General features: G+C 37.6%; 2 protein-coding genes across 2 annotated transcripts; both read left to right on the top strand.

Moving 5' to 3' along the window:
• Positions 1-1,595: 1,595 nt before the first annotated feature.
• On the top strand, positions 1,596-7,918 carry ARHGDIB (Rho GDP dissociation inhibitor beta). Its single transcript, XM_053468768.1, has 6 exons — positions 1,596-1,719; positions 4,865-5,051; positions 5,369-5,452; positions 6,419-6,495; positions 6,627-6,690; positions 7,023-7,918. Exons 2-6 carry the CDS (start codon positions 4,871-4,873, stop codon positions 7,220-7,222), a joined length of 606 nt encoding a protein of 201 aa, XP_053324743.1. The 5' UTR covers positions 1,596-1,719; positions 4,865-4,870; the 3' UTR covers positions 7,223-7,918.
• Positions 7,919-8,870: 952 nt separating this feature from the next.
• Positions 8,871-20,534, top strand: ERP27 (endoplasmic reticulum protein 27). Its single transcript, XM_053468764.1, has 7 exons — positions 8,871-9,021; positions 13,995-14,086; positions 14,206-14,343; positions 14,779-14,895; positions 16,581-16,706; positions 17,624-17,821; positions 20,311-20,534. The coding sequence occupies exons 1-7, from the start codon at positions 8,922-8,924 to the stop codon at positions 20,350-20,352; spliced, it is 813 nt and encodes a 270-aa protein (XP_053324739.1). The 5' UTR covers positions 8,871-8,921; the 3' UTR covers positions 20,353-20,534.
• The last annotated feature ends 658 nt before the right edge of the window (positions 20,535-21,192 follow it).

A 21,192-nucleotide genomic window follows, 5' to 3' on the forward strand; every position in this document is an offset into this window, starting at 1 on the left:
GACAGTTCCAATTCCAATAAAAAGCAGAAATCTCAACATGTGCAAAAGTAGTCAAAAAAACAGCTCTACATAAACAGTGTGGAGCTATTTAAGATAACTCCTTGGTGTTTTAGCTCCTTGGAGAAATATTACAGCAGGCATGCTTATCTATATTATATAAAATCATTTCATGTTAATTTTATACAAGCATCCAGAAAATAAGCGATTCCTGTTTGGTCAGTCCTCAAAAATTAAACTTCAGATTTCCAGGGTATGGGATTATTAAAAAATATATGAGCAAGACTAAAATGTACATCGGTTCAGTACCAGAACATTGTTATGTCCTTCTAACATCTGACACTACTGCTGGTGACACAGTGGTGCTTTTGTTTGTGGTGGTGTCTAGGCCTGAACCAAGTCAGTGCCTCTCTACTTTTTGGTCCTCCATACTGAGTGCCGGGATATGATAACATATCAAAATGTTCCCTCAGAAGCACATGCGTTTTAGATAAACAGTACTACAGAGGCTTTGCCAGCTATGGTAGGTTAATTGGCCAGGTAAAATAGTGAACTGAGATCTCGCAAACCAGCCCATTAGGCACCAGAATTGCACAGAAGATGACACCCCTTTGGACGCTAGTTTGACTAGGCCAGAATACGTACCTGATTTTACAGAGTAAAATTGACTTGGCCCAAAACACATGCATAACCAAGACTACAGCTGCCATTGTTTTTTCTGTGAAATTCTGTGGAGCAAATTATAATGTTCTAATCACACCTGGGGACTTTCCTGGTTTTACCCGGAGGCTCAGAGTAGCGCGGCTTCTCTTGGTCTCTGCCAAAAATGTTGCAGGAGTGGCATTTAGGCATGCCCCACTCCTCGCCCATTTCCCTTCCTACCCCATTCATGTAAAATGCATATGAGAGCTAGCATTGCCTGCAACATCATTGGGCTGGCCCACTCCCATCAGCAGGCCCGCCCATTAATGCCAGCAAACCAACCCATTGACATCATGAAAAGGGATGACCCCGTGTAGCCGGTGCCTAGTTAGCCCCAGGTAAAGTTATATCATATCAAATCTTGTGTCCTAAATCAAAGTTGACACCTTCTGGATGAAAACATAAAACGTTGAAGACTTACCTAAGCTTTAGGGACCTTAGCTGGAATGTAGAACAGACCCCTGAAGTCCCCAAAGTTTGACTCTACATTTTTCTATCCTGGTCAATAAATGGCATTACCTAATAATTCCAATTCCTCTTGGGCCAATATGGCTATATACTCTAGATTGTAAGCTCGTTTGAGCAGGGCTCTCCTCACCTCTTGTTTCTAGTCAAAATTGTTCTAGAAATTATTCTACTTGTTATGTCACATTGTACAAAGCTACAGAATTTGATGACGCTATATAAAACAATAAATAACAATAATATCCATTTTTCTTATTAATATTATCAACAATGACTCCAGCAACGCACGAGGGTTAATCCCCTCAGGCTTTATTGTACTGAAGCACAATGTATCAGTATTATTTATCTGCCATTATATCTTGGAACAGAAGATAAGTCTGTTGAAATTCTTTAGCAGAACTGGTAGCAAACGCTAAGAACTTCCTGTTGAAGTGGTTTGGAGAGAGAACTAGGGTTGTTTGCTTAAACAGTTTCCTTCCCCTTTTCAACTGACAGACAAACTAAAAAGATTAAAGGACGGTCTCTTCTGCACAGAAAGGCACTGACCAGAGCTTGGTGAGTAAATGTTCTTTTATCCCAAAAATTGCTAGCGATTTACATACATTCTGGTAGGAAATAGTTAATGGTCGCAGTAGTGTGGCACAATGTGAAATATTTGTGTTTGTGGCTCTAATCTTTAAGGCTGAATCCGTAAAACGACAGATCCTATCACTAAATAGCAGGACTCTGCTTGGTGTGTTGGCTAAGCAATGATATATTTTGGATCACAATCATTGAGTCTGGATTATTACTATATAATTATATATATAGTTATTACAACTATATGCAGATCTCAGCTCTTGCGTCATATGGTGCTGGATCGACACATTGTATTCTAAATAATGGCAAAAGCTGTTATATTTAGTCATTTCATTTTTAAAAAAAACAAATGTAGTAACAATTTAAGAAAGGGCTGCTAAAATTATTTTTAATCTCGTGGAAGACCATGTGCCAACCACAATAAGCCATTGACCTTTTTCATTAGTATACTTACTGTGCCTTAATCATTTCTGGCACATTATAACGTGAGGGGAAGGAATAATACCTCTGACTAAGAACAACAATAATATCCAAGTCATGTCATTAATAGATGAAAAACAGTGGGGTTTAGAGTAATTAATGGACTTACAACCCAATACACAATTTTATCGACACTTAAGTAAAACATGCAGTTGTAATTAATGATAAATACATGCTGGCAGAATAGTTGTCCCTTTTTTGTTGTTTTCTTAGAAAAGGTTGAAATCCTAGTCCGATATACAAAGTTAATAGAAAAAACTACTCTTCGTGTGAAGGACCTAAATTACTAATGGGTGCACAGACTGCATTTATTGTACCTTCATTTTATTATAATATTTCCTACAAAGCTCTAAATACACCTGTTAGCACTTAAAAAAGTATGCATTCATACATGCAATAGAATAGTGTTGTGTTTGATACAGAAATACCATCGTCCAGAATCATAGCCCTTGGGCAGTATAACTTGAATCTTGATTTTGCTTCTATTGAAGTTCATATTTCTCATTAACATTTTTTTCCAGGAACAGTAAAATATTGTAATGTTTAATCATTCATATTTTGTATGTTAACCTGAAAAATGTCCCAAGGTGGAGGTCTAACATACGAAGCCCAATGCTCACCCTCAACCCCAAACAGAATGCGGATCTGGTGCTAGAGGTTATTACAATAATTTGCACCCTGCTATTTTGAAAGCAGGATGTACTGTGGAGATATTCAGGCTACGCTGGGTAATTCTTATCTAATCACATCTGCTCATGATCCACTAATAGGATGATCTCTAGCTAAATGCCAGAACTAAGTACTCAACAGTCACAGCTCACGAGGCCAAGCTTGACGGCGTGGCTATTCTCTGCCACTTTTGATATTATCGACATGCAATATTGCCAGGAATTATTGCAATGTTTTGTGTTCCCCTTATACTAAATGGAAACACAATATTTTTATGCGTGTAAGCTGTACATCTGTTCTGCAAGGTGAGGGCTACATAGTGTAGATGTAGAACATTTTGCTTCTTGACTGCCACAAACATCATCTGTTATTGGGTGAAAGTTGGCAAACTTGTTTTTTATGCAAAATATTAACTTGTTTGAGATTTTGGATTCGGGTTAGAAAGTTCCTGACTAAGCATTACCTTATATGGTATTTCTGTGCAGCTACGATAAACCATGGCTCTAGAACAGGAAGAGGCGACCTTCTGCTAGAACAGGAAGAGGCGACCTTCTGCTGTTTTAGCTGCCTATAACTGCAATAATTGTCAGTTGGCCTATTTCTGACAGCCCTGACAGTAGTATAATTTCTAATAACAATATTAAAAGATAGAATTTGGCAACATATAAAAAATATTGGGCCCATCAAGCCTATTCATTTGGTAAAAACCTAGATCTTAATCAGTCTTTGCTCTTGTCTTAGGCTGAGGATAACTTTATGCCTATCCCATGCATGTTTAAATTCCCTCACTGTGTTGCCATCTACTACTTTTACTCTGAGTCTATTTATCTTCACAGTAAAAAAATGTCCTTACATTACATCTAAGCTTCTGACCCTCTAGTTTTAGATTAAGACCCCTTGTTCTAACATTTCTCCATGATTATACATCTTGAGCATAGCTGGGAAATCCAGTTTGTATGGAGGCCTCCGCATCCTGGCCAGTATTGGCATCCAGAGGGGGCAGAAGAGGCAGTGCTACTTAAATGCATGTTATCAAAAGATACCCCTGCATAATGCTCCATTCCAGAGTTTTAGTAACATTTGAATCTTCCATTGGTGGTAATCTCCTTGAACATTGGCAACCAGCTGTTCCCTCACTTTTATAACCAGAACAAGATGGGGCTCAGCATGCTGAGAGACTTTAAATTAACAAGAGCAGTGCCCCCTTCGCCTTCCGAACCAATATGTCTTAACTTGTTTTCTTATTTTCGCTGTCTCCTATTGTAACAGAATCTGCTGGCGCTATACAAATACATGCAATGTAAGGATTAGGTATGGTAGATAGCCTTTGTTAGATTCATAAGCCAATCCTTAATTTGGTTGCCTTATGGTGTTAAATATGGTGGGATTTGGTTCTGCTCATGTTGCAACAAAGCATTGGTATTGCCATTACCTGATGTGCTTAGTCCAAAACGCATTGAGACGGTGCACTTGCTTCCTGCTGGATCAAATACACAGCTGAAGCTACAGGTTTTAGAAAAAATGTAACAAAAAATTGAGTAAATTAAATTGCTTTACTTTTCCCATTAAAATGGAAACACTGACTATTCCAGAGAGGTGTTAATTTTTATTGAAATCCCATATTGACATATCCAGCTGTCTATTTACTGAAGCCTGTAGAGCTGATACGTCACTCACCTTTAAAGAGATTTTAGGAGATTACCTCGAATTAATGAGCATGAATGTTTAACAGAAATGACTGCACTCTAGTAGTCCTCAAGGAGCTTATTGTATCTACCAACTGCAACATGTGCTGCAAAATCCTTTTTGGGATACGGTTCTTATGAACTTAAACTACAACTCCAATCATCCTTAGTTGAGTTTATTTTTGCAACGTCCCTTTGTTTGTTCACCACATTAACTATACAACAAGTCCATCTTATATGTGGAGCTCACTGATGTTGACCACATTTGTTTCCCTTTATTATTGCAGGTAAAAATGACAGAAGATCACCCTGTCGCTCATGACCTTGAGGACGATGAAGATGAATTGGATGGGAAATTGAATTACAAACCACCACCACAAAAGTCACTACAAGAAATTCAGGAGCTTGACAAGGATGACGAGAGTTTAGCCAAGTATAAAAAATCATTGCTGGGAGATGGACCAGTGGTATTAGGTATGGATGGCCTATAACTCCCAGTGTGGACAGGACAGATGCTCTAAACACTGTTACTTTGCACTTTGTCCCAAATTGTTGGACTATAAGGGGAGCATAAAGCCATTGATACTAAGGGCAAGCTTGCACTCCTCCATCCTTCATGAGCAAAGATTAGCCAGGCGCTAGGCGCAAGTCCAGTTTGAGCCACAGCTAGCTTGACCAGCTGTTCAACAACATTATCAATAGGAAATATACATCTACATGTGTATCGGTAATGTGGTGAGCGGCGGTGGTGGCTTTCTTTTAGTAATGCAAGTTTTTTTTTACTTTTTCAGATCCAAATGCCCCAAATGTGACTGTAACCCGTCTTACACTGGCTTGTGAAACTGCACCGGGACCAATTACAATGGACCTTACTGGTATGTGGCCAACCAATGTGAACAACGCTGTTCTGGACCTTCTGGTATCAGCTTCAGCTTGATTACCACTCTTAAACTTTTATCTACCCAGTCCCTTACTCATTATCCTCTCATCAACTATTGGGTTTATTTACAAAAAATAAGTGAATGTGAGTTTGAAGTCGCACTCGTTCACCACTATCAACTCACATTTAGGCTGACTCAAAGTATAGTCAACCTGCACAAACCTGACTGCAGCACAGTAGAGTTGATGAGACTTAAAAACAAAAATAAAAACATGACTTAATTTACCCAGTATGTAAATATGGAGTGTTCTTGAGGAGGAAAGGTGAAATGTTTCTTTACCTTCCCAGTTAATAGAATAGTTATATTTTATTTAAAAAAAAAACATTGAAAATAAGAAAAAATAAAAAGCTTTTAAAAAGGAGGTCCCCTACTAACCACGGAGGGACAGAAAAGTCCTCCACATTCCCTTGCCCTGTGCGCAGAAGGTTTCTAATTTGTTCCCTCAGGAGACATAGACCATACTTATGCCCCCCTCACCTTCCATCTTCCTCATCACTCATGTGGCACTCTCATGCTTCCTGTATCTTCCATACTCTATGTTGTATAGGAGAAGTTTAACAAGAGCAATTATAATAATAATAAATAAAATACCTACCCCTCGTCTTTAAGTACCCCAGGTATAGGGCATGAGGTCCATTCAGTGCACCCCATGGCAATTTTTTGGTAAAACAGAAACAGATGGAAACATAAGGAAAAAATTCACTCTTCTGCCAAGGGCAGTGATTCTGGTTAAATGTATATGCACTTCCCAGGCACCAGCACCCTAAAGTGGTTGGAATGAACTACGGGTCATGGGCAGGTCTCGTCTTACACTGAAAGCACCAACAATTACTTATATATTACAGAACTTGTACAATTGCTAATTTTCAATAATAAAAAATCCATTCTTTTATTCATCAGGAGACTTGACAAACTTAAAGAAGGAGACATTCGTTTTGAAAGAAGGCGTTGAATACAGGGTGAAAATCCACTTTAAAGTGAGTTGTATGTGTGGAACTCGGTGAGCTCCTTCCTCACTGAGAAACTATTAAAAATGTGTCACTATCTAGAGTTACTTTAACCATCCCAGTTAACATATACACATTTTTATCCTTTCGTTTTTTTATAGGTGAACAAAGAGATTGTTTCTGGATTAAAGTATGTACAGCACACATACAGAACAGGAGTAAAAGGTAACCTTTATCTTGTTCAGATTCAAATAAATGCTTAAACAGGACAGATAAATGTGCCATTGCCAGAGTTTATGTATCCCTACATTGATAAAGCAAGGAAATGGCCATGGATAAAAGCCACGTCTGGGTTATCATATCATTCTATGCTAGGCTGTCTTTTAGTACCTAAACAAGTGATTCAGGTATCTCATTTAATAATATTCTGTTTAGCATGGCTGTTCTAGTTGGGCTAAACCCAAAAGTGAACCATTTAACACTACCATACATATACACCTTGGCAGAGCAATCAACAAAAGTCCACTCTGATAACCAACTTTGTTTGTCTTGTACAGTTGCCAAAGCTACATTTATGGTGGGCAGTTATGGTCCAAGAACAGAAGAATATGAGTTTTTAACCCCCATGGAGGAGGCACCAAAAGGCATGCTAGCTCGAGGAACCTACCATAATAAGTCGTTCTTTACTGATGATGACAATCATAATCATCTAACTTGGGACTGGAACCTGTCCATTCGAAAGGAGTGGAATGAATAAACCCTCTTTTCTAAAGATACAATCCAAATCCCTACATGTGGTCTATTGCCTATGTATTGTGGAACCCAAAATGAATATCGTGCTTGCTTGTAAAAAACCTAACCTCAGAGCTTACTGTGTTTTCAATTAACTGCATTGTATACACATACTTGAGAACTCACCAGGTTTTATCTGGACTCTTCGGGTCAAGAGCTGTTTCTTTGGGGCTCATAGGTCTTATCTTCAATCTTTCGTCAGTGGAGCGTTATTTGGTTGTGCCCAATTGCCATCCCTTTAAATCCTAGCTAGAGCTAACCTGACCCTGTATGACACCCCAAGTGCAACCGCACCAACAGCAGAGAAAGGCTTTAGGCAGCCAACCCAAGGGGGTTTTTAAGTATGTGTATACACCATCTGTAATACAAAAGAATAATATATTCTATGCTGATTTTAATATAATAAATGTTTTGGATTTTGAATGTATTACTTTTTACAAACATATTAATAGCACATGAGAAGACATTTCAGAATTAAAAGTGGTAACATTCTACAACTTCCTATCGGTGTGGCTTAAACAATATAACATAATACACACATGCACATATGTATGCTTTTGAAAAACAGTTTCTGCTTTATCTTCATGGAAAAATAGGAAACAAAGCTTATGTTGTGTTGGTATTTTAGCATTGATATTTCATTAAAATACATTGGTTCTAATTAAGTCTCTGAAGTGGGCATTAATAAACAAATGACTGTTACAGAAAGAATTGGCAAGCCTGAAATTTAGCCAGTCTACTTACCTTACATGGCACCCCCTAAGTATACATGATAATCTATGTTATTAACTTGTTTCAGTATGATGTGGAAAATTTGCTACTGTTCATTCATGCACTCAAACTTCTTTCAATGCTAGGATAATGTTTACTGCTTAGCAACATAGGAGATATATACATACGCGGGAACACTCTGCGTTTCGCCCAGAGACCCGGGTGAAGCGACGCTTCTCTGGTTCCCCAGGTTGACGCCCGAATCCTCTGGGTCATAGGTGAGGGGTCCTGACACTCCCTGCCCTATTCCTCCTTAAATGATAGTGTGCCCCACAAGATCAGTGGGAACATTCACTGACGCTGGCGGGAATGCCCGCTCCATCAGCGGGTAGTCCTGGCCGCATCCCGCAATGGGGGGGCTATGGATATATCTCACATGAGATAAATCAGAAATAAATATGGCATTTTATTTGCAATTATTTATTTACTTTACAAAAATAGGAATTGTCTCAAGCCATAAGCTATTGCTAACAAATCTGGATAGGTTTGGAACTTACAAATACCTTTAAAACTAGCCCCTTAGCCAATTCTTGTATAGAGCAAAGAGATGGAACTTATACACATTAGGTCTCAATTTTTACAACTTTACATACATCTTTACTATAATATCTAAGTGGTTATTAATTTACTTAAATTGAAGACAGTGTGATAAAAGAAAACCAAGAAGGGCTTCTGATTTTAAAGGGAGAGAAAAGAACAACCATTTCCATTCATAGTTTTACTCAGCTTTTATCAGCATCTCCCTATATTTGGCATCATAGAGGTCAAAGTCTTTTAAAGCAGATGGAGCTTTCCCATACTTCAGGGCCTCTCTCACTTTTGTTCGAATAACCCGCTGCATTAGGTTCTTTTTATGTGTGAGTCACTGCTCAGCTTAGTTTCCAGAAGATCAGATGGACAAAATTATGGCACCGTCTTCAACCTTTATCCTGCTTATGTTTCTTTTGAAGACTTCATCGGGGGAGCAAGTGGGAAACACTACCATCACTACTGGTAAGAAACACACAGAGAAAAAATTATGGTTCTAAATGAAAAAATGGAAAATGAATGCGTCATTAACTTCACGATATTAAGGTTTGCCAGTCAGAAAAAAAGCTACTAATAAGAAATGGAAAAGTTACAATTAACTAATCCTTTGGAAAAGGTGGACTTGTGACCTTTCAAACGTATGGATCAAACGTAAGTAGTCTGGTGCAAACATCAAGGAAATGTCATTGGAATTCTCCTGGACATTTTCAATTGCCTTGAGTTACAGGTCAGCAAGTTGCTCTTTATGTAATTTGCTCTTCTTGTAATTCAATGCAAATTATATATAAATGAGAACAATGAGAAATATAGAGACAAACAATGAATTATTGGCCCAGAATAAATGAACAATTACTTTGGTTGTAAAAGATAATTAAAATAAACATATCACCCATTATTAAAAGAATTCTAAAAATAGTTTTCAGTTTTTACCAAGGGTGGTAGACCTCAGATATGTCATACATGCCTTATGAACTGAAGTCTGACCAGGTCATGTGTGATTTTAACCAACTACAGTAACATCATGTATTGGAACAGCATGAATGTGTATTTTAGTATAAGTATATGTGTGTTAGCGTGACTGTGTATGTTGACATTGGGGTGTAAGTTTGTGTATGTATAAGAGTATGTATGCAAATATGTGCCAGTCCATATGTTTGTTACTGAGAGAGCCAAGGGGTTGATGGGGCCACGTGGCTTTACCCTCCCCCACCAGGCTAGAAGGTGCCAGCCCTTACTGAGGTGTTACTTTATACTTTACTTCAGCTGTTTCTCATATACGGGATGGTTTACCTGTGTACATTTGTCTATTTCGTTGATCTCTTGATGCTGTGGCTGGTCCTAGTGTTAGTTGTATTTAAAATAAAAATCTAGGATGGGAAAATAATTGTTTTAAGGTTTAACTCAATTGTGGTACAAGGTATATCGCAAGCAATGGAATGACCCAATCAGCATGAACATTCTATTGCTTGCTATTGTGATAAAATCTTTTTATAAAACCTTGTTGGAAATCAATTATTATATTCATAACCCATAATATAATACATCCAAATACTATATACTGTATATAAAAATATTTATTTTTAATCCTGATATATTAAAAGAGTCAATTTTCTGAAAATACATATATCTCTAAATTTGCTCCCTCTTGTTGCTGAATCTTATAATACACAGGGATTTGACATCATGTAAATGCCATACATAGAGACTTGTTCTAGAAGAGAACAGCCTGTCTGTCCGCTATAACCAGTGGCCAACAAAGCTAAGTACACTGCTTTATACACACACCTGGCAACTCTTCAGGATTTACTAGCCAGAACACCTCCCCTTCTGGAGGTGTGGCTTAATTTGAGGTGTGGAGGTAGGCAGTAGTGGGTGGAGAGTAAGCAGAAAGTGGGTGGAACCTGGTTAAAAATGCCCTTGTCTGCCCAAAGATTGAATAAACTAACCCGAAGTTCCAGTGAAGCAGAGCTTCACCTGGAGACTCCAGGTTGCACTTGATAAATTCCCAAATATGTTTACACTAATCAAAACATATCACAATGTGTTAAATGTTTTGTTATTTTTTTCATGCAAAGAACAGTGTCCATAAGTCTCACATTTATTTTGAGGCAGTAGGGGTCAAATTGCTAGTAAACATTATTCTCAGTACTAGAATTTAGCACAAAGATTATTCTTATTTTTATTTCATTTGCCTGCATATGTATAATTGGACATGTTTTATTTTTGGGTGACTGATTATATATATATATATACAGTACATACTAATCTTTTTCTAAAAGTGCAATGTGAACTTGCAACTTCATTGGATACTTAGAACTCAGGTGTTCTCGTTTACATCACTAATCCCCGTGATGAGAGCATCAGGTGGCAGAATAAACAGATCTGCTACAGTATGTCCCTGGTGAAACCTGCAAAATAATTGTAATCATTATTCATATGAATGGGACAGCGCTGTGGATTCCAGAGGGAGCCAAATACAATTTCTGCTTGCTTGGTTAATTACAGTTTGTGGCAACAATAACTGAAAGGGGTGATTATACAGCTGGGGTCAAAAATGCCACTCATGGGTATAGACCAAGCTAATTGCCTAGGGGAAGAAGTATCACTTTAATAATACTTAGAATAACGTGTATTTCCATAACAAGGATCCCATTTATCTGCCACACAGAATACTCATTAAAAAAAACTTACTAGACTCATTAAAAATGCATTGGTTTTGCAGATATCTATCCATGTCTATCCTTTTTACAACTTTGGGTCAAAACAACACCCATTTTTGAACAGACATGTCGGCCGTCATATAATACTTGAAAGTCTTTAAATTTCCTTTGCTAATGCACAGTAGGGTTCATCATTTGCCTGAACACGCCACCTGCTTAACAAAGTGCATGCACGCTATACTCACCAGCAGCCAGCTCCGACGCGGGCTTAAGTTCCATGGGGTGTAACATGACCCATCCCTCCCTATGGGGACCATCTTCCTGCCACTAAATGGCTATTATAAGTAGTGGTGTGAAAATGGGACCATGAAGGGGGTGGTACCCTGGAACTCTGGAGCTGCAGCTTCACCTTGTGGTAAGCTTATTCTAGACGATCATACTTCTTATACCTAAGTACAGCATACTGAGATTTCCTTAAGGGACCTTAAGACTATTCGTGATACTAGCTTTACAGAGGAGGTGCCTGATTCTAAACAAATTATAGAGTTAAAATAATGCAGGTGCAGCTCGGAAAGCATACTCCAACTTGTCCTGACAGTAGAATATCAACATAATCTTCACTCGAAGACTAGGATAATGATGGAAATTTTTTATGAAATGTCCGTGCCTCTTGTGAATGTTCAGGCTGGAAAATATAAATTTAAGTAACATACCTAAATACTGAACATTAAATAAGTCCAATATTAACAATTGCACTCCATTCACCACTTTTCCTGCCCGGTGCCAAGTAGCTGTAACAGCAATTTACAGCAATAACATTCAAAAGTAGTTACCGGCACTCCAGGGACTTCTTTGAATAATCACTCAAGAGACTCCAGTCTTCAAATCCTGTCCTGATGAAAGTCTAATAAACAGACTGAAACGTTGATTTGAAGACTGGAGTCTCTCGAGTGATTATTCAAAGAAGTCCCTGGCGTGCCGGTAACTACTTTTGAATGTTATATATATGTAAATATATAAATATATATTAGGTTGGTCAAAACCAGTTTATCATTTTAATCCCTCTTTTCTCTCTTGGTATATCGTTCCTTTAATCCTGGAGATTGTTGCCATTTTGCCATATTCATCCTCAGCTGCAATTCCTCTTTTAAATGCATGTAGATTGCACAAAAATCCTGTTTAGATGGCAGTACACAACATATGCCACATATATATATATATACAGAAACACAATCTATAGATAAAATACAAGGTATGCTATCCCCTTTTAAGCTGCTGATAGTAGGGGTTGCCCATCTCTCAGTTTTTTCATTTAAAAATAAAGTTATTTATATAAATATATTAGGGTTTGTATGATTTTTTTTTAAAAAAAGAATTTCGTATTATTTGTGTTCAAAAAGAGAGTTAGGTTTCATTCTTTCGTGAAACATCCCCAAGGACACTGCAGATCACACTCTGAGGCCCTCGCATATGATATTTTGTATCATTATGCATGTTGTTTTCTGTATATGTAAAAAAATATGTATTTTAGGGACCTTGTTTCCTTTTTAGCCAAATTTTGTTTAACTTGGGAAAGTACATTCCTTTATCTTAAACCCCTCCCCCTCTGGCCTCCTATAGACCCTTTTATATATAACCCCGCCCCTTTTTATAACCTAAAACTAATTTCTCTTATTTATCTCTCTTTTTTCCTCTCCTGTTGAGGATCAAGCCTTCTGCAGACCACCATCTGAAGCCACGCACTAACCCACCCTTCTGTTCATTTTATTGATCCTTTTTTTGCATTCTGAAACCACTTAGCCCTAATTATTGCTACAAGAGAGCTTCACCCCTCCATTTGTTTCAAATACCTATACTTTTCCAGTAGACTGTAAGCTCACGAGCGGGGCCCTCATAATCCCACCATTCCTGCCATGAACTTTGTATAAACCACAAGGCTTAAAAATGGTTTCTCATTTATTATGTACATATTAAGTACACATATATGAAATATCACATTCAGAGAAGAGAACCAAATTAAATCAAACATTTTATTCAACATCACATAACTATAGCTAGGTGCTGTAGCTAGCACTTTCTCCTCCACTTTGGGGTAAAGGTGTCCCCATCCTCTCCATCCCTGGACCGCTTCACAGGAGTCGCGCCTTCTCCAAAATATTTCCCCTTTTTCCCTTTTGGTGTCAAAATCTCATCCTCTTCACCTTCCAACTGCCGCTTTATAGCTTTTCTGCTATCCTCAAAGATGTCAATCTTTCTTTTTTTAGTAACAGCAAAGCCATCATCTTCTCCATCCCGGAGTTGTTTCAGTGCTCTCCTGTTGCCTAAATAATTGTCAACATCCACCATTTCCACATCAGTTGGAAGAAGATCAAACACCCTCATTTTGCTGTTAACTATTTCTTTCTCAAAATGCTTTGAATCCAAATCTCTAAGAGCAGGAGCATCAAATGACATTCCAGTTCAGAAATACCCAGTTTATGTGGTGACCACGATGACATAGGATTGTGACATCACAGTGATTTAGAACAGTAGCCCATGTTTTATGCTTCCACATACATAGAGACATTCACAATATATATATATATATATATATATATATATATATATACAAAGTCCAATATTAACAATTGCACTCCATTCCCCACTTTTTCTGCCCGGTGCCAAGTAGCTGTAACAGCAATTTATATAACATTCAAATATATATATATAATCCATGATACGTTTATTGTATATCTTGCCCTATGCATTAATAATTGTCTATCTTGATCTCTCTTACAGAATTTATCAGAGAGCCCAGAACACTCAATGACATCTCTGTTGCTGAAGCATTTATTGATTCTAATGAGTTTGCCGTGGTTGCTTTTTTTAAGGTACAACATAATTGATCATTGCACGAGGCTTCATTATTTCATCTTAAATATTGCAACAATTCAGTGTAACCCTCCATGATATTGATATTTATTTCAATTTGTCAATACTGTATTTACAGGATCTAGAGGAACCCGAAGTAGAATACTTTAAAGCTCTTGTTCGGAATCATCCAGAATGGGAATTTGGAATTAGCACCAACGAAGACGTTTTAAAACACTTCAAAATCGAGAGCAGCTCGGTGTCTCTTTTCCGACAGGTATATTAGATACTGGGTTCTGCGTTTGACATTTCTGAAAAGAACTTGGGATGTAATTATAAGGTTTTACTGCTAACCAACACAAATAAAATCAACGTATTATGATTAAAACATCCCAATTAAAATCTAGGAGTTTCAACCTACACTGAACAGGGTTGAACATGGTTTGCCATCTCATGTGGAACTCAACATTTTTTTTTTTTAACAGCTTCTTCTTAGATTAATAATTAAACTCTTAGTAACATTCCGTGCTTCCTCTATATGATGCTGTCCACTGGGTAATGCTAATGCTTAACAGATTGGGTTGTTGATCCCCATATTTCTGGGGCATTTGATTGTCCGTTCCCCAGGTTGAAGACAACCAGCTTGCCACTGTTTGATATGTTATTGCAGGCAAAGTCTTTCCAACATACGATTTTTCCGTGTTGACTACAGGTGGACAGTGTTAGAGACGACTTAATATTAAAGGATTACCCAGAGATTGATACTGCTAAGCTCTACCGTTTTCTGTCTATAAACGAGCTGAGATGGGTGACACCATACAACGCAGTGGTGAGTTTCATAAGTTTGTCTTATCAGAAAACATACAGTATATTTATACTAATTATGTTCTTAAGGTTAAAGTGGGTAAATGATGAAAAAAAAACAAGAAAAATTATTATATTTGCAAATTGCATATAGTCTCTCTTGACAAAATATCTGCTATGTTTTGTACATTTTACCAGGTACATACTTGGTAACTCTCCAGGTGTGACCCGGAGTCTTTGGGTGATTTTTGGGGTCTTTGGTCAGTTTCCCCTTTTTCTGGGAAGGGGAGTAACTTTTGACCATGCCCACTTCCTGTCCGCCTTCTTCCTACTCCCTGACCACTTCCCCCCACTAAAGGCTTCCTAGACCTACCCCATAACTAAGCTACCCCCCCACCAGAAAAGGGAGCTCTCCAGAAAGCCGACCCTAGGAAGTTCCCCGATATGATAACATATTAAAATATCTCTCTTTTTCAAGTTTGACTGCAATAATACTTAGAAAGGAGACAATAATGAATAATTAAGATTAAACATTTATATGCAGTGATAATTTTAATACGACCAATTTAAAAAATGTTAAAAAACGACAGATACTTTTTAAGCTAAAGAAAAATATTTTTTTTTTCTTATACCAAGTTTCAACAGCTCGGTAGGAAAAGGCGGCTCTGTCCACTTCCTTCTTGCAGCCTGAAACAGCAAGTAAATTGCCAGAACTGGACCAAGGGTTATATGGGGCATGGTAATAATACTCGGCTGGCAGATTTTCAGAAAATAATTTATAAACTAGGAAAGAGAGCTGTGGATTTGGTCAGCCAGTTTTCTTTTAATATAATTGAACACAGTCGTAAAAAGTATAAATTTATTAACACCGCTTTGTAGTGATAAAGCACTGTACTCCATGTCTGTTGCGCTACACCTTTACTTACTATGGGATTTTTTTTTTTGATTTTTTTTTTTAAAAGCCATATTTTGTGCATTTGTGTTAATATTGCCCATGTTGTTTTAATATCTTACAGTCCTACTACTTCCTGCCCCATATTGAGTTTAACTTCTAGTGCACCTGATAGGCTAAGATAATGCCTGGCAGAAAAAAGGGGTGTCAAAAAAGGGGTCTATTCACTAAAGGGATACATGGTAGAAGGGTTGACAGAAGATCTATGGTTTCAGCTCCATGGCTTCCATATATGCTATGAATGTCCATCCTCAGTGATCTTCTGGTGCCGGAAGAGCTTGGCTGGCCCTGTATAACGTATAGTAAATGAGTCCCCCCACTAACTGAACTATAAATCATATAGGGACAAGTCAGCCCTTCTAGCTGGAGAACTTGCGAGTGAAGGCCCTTAATATAGAATAATAAAGTGAGGGACCTCAAATCACAAGTATCCTACAAACTCTCATTTTAATGAATAAACCCCAGAGTTGCATAAGATATGAGACTGAAAGTGAACCTCGGTTCACCATCCTAGGCATCAAATGGCCATTTTACATTTCTTATAATTCACTTTAATAAAACACCCCTGGACCCCATTCTTTCTCATTCTTCTTTTAAAAGGCAGGCAGTAAGCATATTGAACTTACGATATAGATCCCTTTAAAACATTTGTCAATATCAATCAGAGCAGTGAAAAGCTTCTACATTTTATTTTCTATAGGAATCGTCTTAACATTTCCATTATTCTCATCATGTCTTTTTATGTTGTTTCTATTCAGACAGCGGTTGGAATCATGGGGAGCAAAGTTCAAGTCCATCTGCTTCTGTTTGTAGATAAAAAAATGGAGAAAGAAGATGAGGTTTTGAAGGAATTCCAGGATGCAGCCAAGCAACTAAAAGGGAAGGTGAGACAGGACAAGTCCTATTCTCCAAAAATGAAACAATTTACCGATAGTTTAGATAGAGATAAACCTAAAATTTTAATGGAAACAACTATTTGAATTTATTATAATGCCATAGAAAATAACAATGGACTAAGCCTACGTTTTACAGTTCCTTAACTGAAGACAGAGACGCAAAACCTCTAACTGTGAAACACTTAAAATGTTCTACTGCGTTCCAATAGAAATTATCAATAAAAACTCAGCTCAGCATTTGGTCACTAGCCTGTACACATGATCAATTTTTTTCTATACCATAATAGGGAAAATGACGTGAAATAAAGGAGTGTTACCTCCTTTATGATAAATATCTCTCGTTTCCAATGATGAACTTAAGGTAGTTCTACGGAGTTGGGGAATGTGCCCCAAGATCGTTGCCTGACAAGTTTCTCATTGTGCACAGACTCCGTCAAAGGCTTGTCATGTTTTAGGAACCTTTTTCATTATAATTTATATGTTGGATGTATGAATTTATGTTTTTACATGAATATAGATGCTGCTTCCCCAGCTTTAGTCAGGGATAGCAGTGGACTTACTGTAATTATCCCCATATTTATGGACTTTATCTTACGGTTCATTTTGGACTATTGCATTTGTATTTCACCTTGGTTAATGATTTTCCTTTCAATTTCCATTTATTGACTATTTTAATCTTTTAGTTTATTTTTTTAACACAACCCAAAATGAATTGTCCTTTGTCCAGCTTTGTCAATTACTTTTTGCAATTTTTTGTATTTCTATTCTTCCCCATTATGTTTTTCATGAACTTTTCTGAACGCTAACAGGTTCTGACGCTTCTAAAAATGTTCTAATTGTAGTTTAATTTCAAATAAATCCCTCTGTTTTCCTATTTCTAAGAAATTATCTGCTTTTGTTTTCAGGTCCTGTTTGTGAAAGTGAATGTTGCTTTGAGGGGTAATGAGAAAGTTATGGGTTATTTTCAACTCAAAACAAGTGACCTTCCCAAAGTTGCAATTTACAACACTGAAACTGATGTCAAAAGACTTATGACAAACAATGATTTCACGGCTGAAAACTTGAAAACATTTTGCCTTGGGTTCTTGTCTGGGGAAAGCAATGTAAGTATCTAGTAAATGATTTCACTCTGAATGATGATGAAGGACATATTAAGGAGGGACCATCACATCACAACCACTGTACATTTCAGCTGTAATATATGGTGCTGCTGTCAATGCATTTCATGTTTATAGGTTCTGTTCTTTGTGTTTTACCTTCCTCACCTATTGTTGAATAAATTCTATTTTTGATTATGAGATGTAAGCATATGCTGCATAATTACCAGGTCCGGACTGGTCATCTGGCACACAAGGTGAATGCTCATTGCTCGATACGCATTGGGTTCTGCGCTGTGTGGCCACTGGCTAGATTTGGGTGGCCACACCCTACACGAGCATAAAACATGTGGCCTGTCATATTTAGCTGTCGGCTGCACTCACAACGTTAGCTGGCCTCTGGCCTTTAATTGCCAGGTCAATCTCGTTATCAGGAATAGACACAGTGTCCGTGGCAAGGTTTGTGAAGGACCACAAAACATCATTAAATTGTCCACCACAGATCCCAGTAAATGTGCACCATAAGCAATGTCAGTGCCTCCCCTGCTCATTATCCATAGTCCGACCCTCCTCATTACCCAGCTAGAAGCTTTGGCACTGGACCCATCACTAGTCTACTGTGTCTGTTACTTAAGCATAAGTTTGGTTTCTCTCCTCCATTTATCTATAAGTGTTTGCAATAATCATGCAGTAAGTATGCCCATGTGGCATGTGGGTAATCTGGGGACCAAGTCAACAGTTTTAAAAGATCTTGTCTATTCCCACCACTTAGGTTATCATTCAGGCTCATGCTTTCTAGTGGACTCTAGGGGTTAACACCAGTGATGTCCTCCCAGAGAATGTGTTGAAGCTGGCGTTTGGGACTTTCTCTTGGGAAATGTATTCCGTTGTGATCTGATTGCAGTTTTGTCCATCAGAAGACAGGTCCTCCCTTTGCATACGTGCACCATGTGGAGGAACAATGAGGGGGGGCTTTGTAATTTCTTCTCTACTCAACTAGCATGGTGTCTATATTAGGTTGTAGAGGCTGGGAATATGTCATTTAGTCCTTTTTGTTGAAGATGCTTAACAGGGTTTGGCTCATAATAACCCCAATGAGATCAAATCTCGTGCAACCCACTCGTTATTGACTTAGCACAGAAGGCGTGCAGTTAGTTGTACCCCTGCAGTGAAAGGTTAATCGTGCTTTATTCTTGAAACTGAATACATTTTTGAATATTCCATCTCTAGCGTGAAAAGTAAATCCTTCTTTATGCTACCCTTCCAGACATTCAGATTCCTTGGTTCAAAAGTAGAGGTCAAGATATAAGACCAAAACATCTTGGCAGATAAACTTAGACAGGAACTGCAGGGAGGTTTGGCTTGTACACAAGAATAACATGTTTTTGGCAATAATAATTAGCTAGAGATACAAGTAAAAGGAGTGTAGGCGATTTGGAAGAGGGAATAAGTGTGATAGGTACATGTGAAGAATGTTAAGTTCATTGTTAAACAATATGCCTATTTAAGGCATTAGCACATATTGAACAATCACCACTATTTTGAATATTTAATGGGTTTCACTGAATTCTGAAACCATGCATTTTGCTGTACTTTTTATGGTTCTTAATTGTATAATTGTTGTGAGATGTCTCATGTCGAGTTCTATTAGAACTGTTTGTTTTTCATGAGGACACATTTCAGAACTTTTCAATTTTGTGGTGATTGTGTTCTTGCGATTGTTATTTATTAGCAGTTATCAGACCCGGACTGGACATCTGGAACACCGGCAAATGCTGGCGGGCTGCTGGCCGACATCCAGAAAAAGTAGCACGCGGCCAGGCGCACTAACGTCATCGGGCAGCCCCCATACCTAAAGTGCCAGGGCTGTCTGGCCATCGCCAGTACTGCGCTGGCAGTGTTCACCAAATATCAGTTTATAGGAGCTCATCACACAACCCTATATAATTATAACATAAATGGACTTCATAAATGGTGAATCATCTCAAAACCCTGCTATTTTTAGGACTTTAATGTGTGCGAGAATTAGGATAGACACTTGTCCAGCTTTGCTCGTTTCATCCCACTGGCTTGATAGCCCACCTCTAATCTGTCTAGACTAGGCTAAAAGATTAGATCTAGGCTAAAACTCAGCGTTTGTAAGCACCTAAATTACTCACCATCTCTTGTGGTCATGGAAGTAGATCCTGGAAACTTTTTGTAACATCTTTGGCATTATCTCTGACATAAGAATATCCTTATTTTGTTTTTTTCTACATGAAAAACTAAAAACTGGTAATGGCAATGGATTTACTATATACATAAAATCATATGGTTTTCAAAGAATTTATCTAATGCTTAATCGAGCGTTTACATGTATTGCATATAAATGAACAATTAGGAAACTTTGAATTCAACATTTCTGCCTAACACAATATATATAATTTCCAATGTAATTACATCTGAAATATACAAATACATGAATTATAATTATTTTTTATATTTATTGCTTTCAGGAAGAAGACTCAGAACAAGATGATGTAAAAACAGAACTGTAACATTTATTAAAATTGTTCAATTCCGTACCATTAATCCATTTGGAAATTTTAAATATCTATCGTGTATACAGTATTAAAATACATTTTTATTTTACCTAAATGTCTCTGCAGTGTTAACTAATGATATATAATATGCATTGGATGGTAGTGGGATTTCCCCTTAATAAATTCATCATACAGAAGTGGTGGAAAGGCTCTTTTGTCTAACAGCACTTTTTTGGCAAGCCTATGAAGCTAATTTTTAGGGTTGACTCTTTAATGTCTATAAAGGAAGTCTCAAAAAAACATGAATCAACCTTTTTATTGATCAGTTATGTGCATTAGTTGTGATTTTGTTACAACAAAGGAATCATTAAAAGTTTCAACTCCAAGCCCAGAGGTAAAATGAAAGAGTTTGTAAATGCTTTGAAAATGATTATTGATAGAATGTGTTAGTTCAATGCGGATCTCCAAAAGGTCTCCACGGCTTCTCTTGTGGTTAAACCCAGAGACTGTTCCCTTCACTGGTTCTACAAACCATTTGTTTATTGCCAAAAGCTGTGATGTATAATCGGATTGGGTTCATCTCTCCTAAAACATTTAACACTTGCTGCTTTTTCTCGGTCGCATGAGGTCACAAATAAATATTGCCCTTGCTTGCAGATGTGGCTGGACACCGCGTGTTTTGGTTCCATTTAGAATCCTGGAATCTGGACACAGTCACGTTTCGCTAGTAAAACATTTCTGGAACTATTTTCCTATTCCGTTCAGTCCCTTCACATTGACCCATTTGTCACCCCTTAAAACTCCTTCTATTTCTTTTAATAATTTTTATGTAAATGTTCCTACCTACATGATAAA

This window comes from Spea bombifrons, chromosome 6 (assembly GCF_027358695.1).
Source record: "Spea bombifrons isolate aSpeBom1 chromosome 6, aSpeBom1.2.pri, whole genome shotgun sequence".
NCBI lineage: Eukaryota > Metazoa > Chordata > Amphibia > Anura > Pelobatidae > Spea > Spea bombifrons.

Bases quoted from the DNA above. Each gene is read 5' to 3' on its own strand.
- ARHGDIB (XM_053468768.1), top strand. From the start codon at position 4,871: ATGACAGAAGATCACCCTGTCGCTCATGACCTTGAGGACGATGAAGAT. The intron at 5,052-5,368 runs GTATGGATGGCC...TTACTTTTTCAG, and splicing joins AGATGGACCAGTGGTATTAG to ATCCAAATGCCCCAAATGTG. The intron at 6,496-6,626 runs GTGAGTTGTATG...GTTTTTTTATAG, and splicing joins GGGTGAAAATCCACTTTAAA to GTGAACAAAGAGATTGTTTC.
- ERP27 (XM_053468764.1), top strand. From the start codon at position 8,922: ATGGACAAAATTATGGCACCGTCTTCAACCTTTATCCTGCTTATGTTT. The intron at 9,022-13,994 runs GTAAGAAACACA...TCTCTCTTACAG, and splicing joins AAACACTACCATCACTACTG to AATTTATCAGAGAGCCCAGA. The intron at 14,896-16,580 runs GTGAGTTTCATA...GTTTCTATTCAG, and splicing joins TGACACCATACAACGCAGTG to ACAGCGGTTGGAATCATGGG.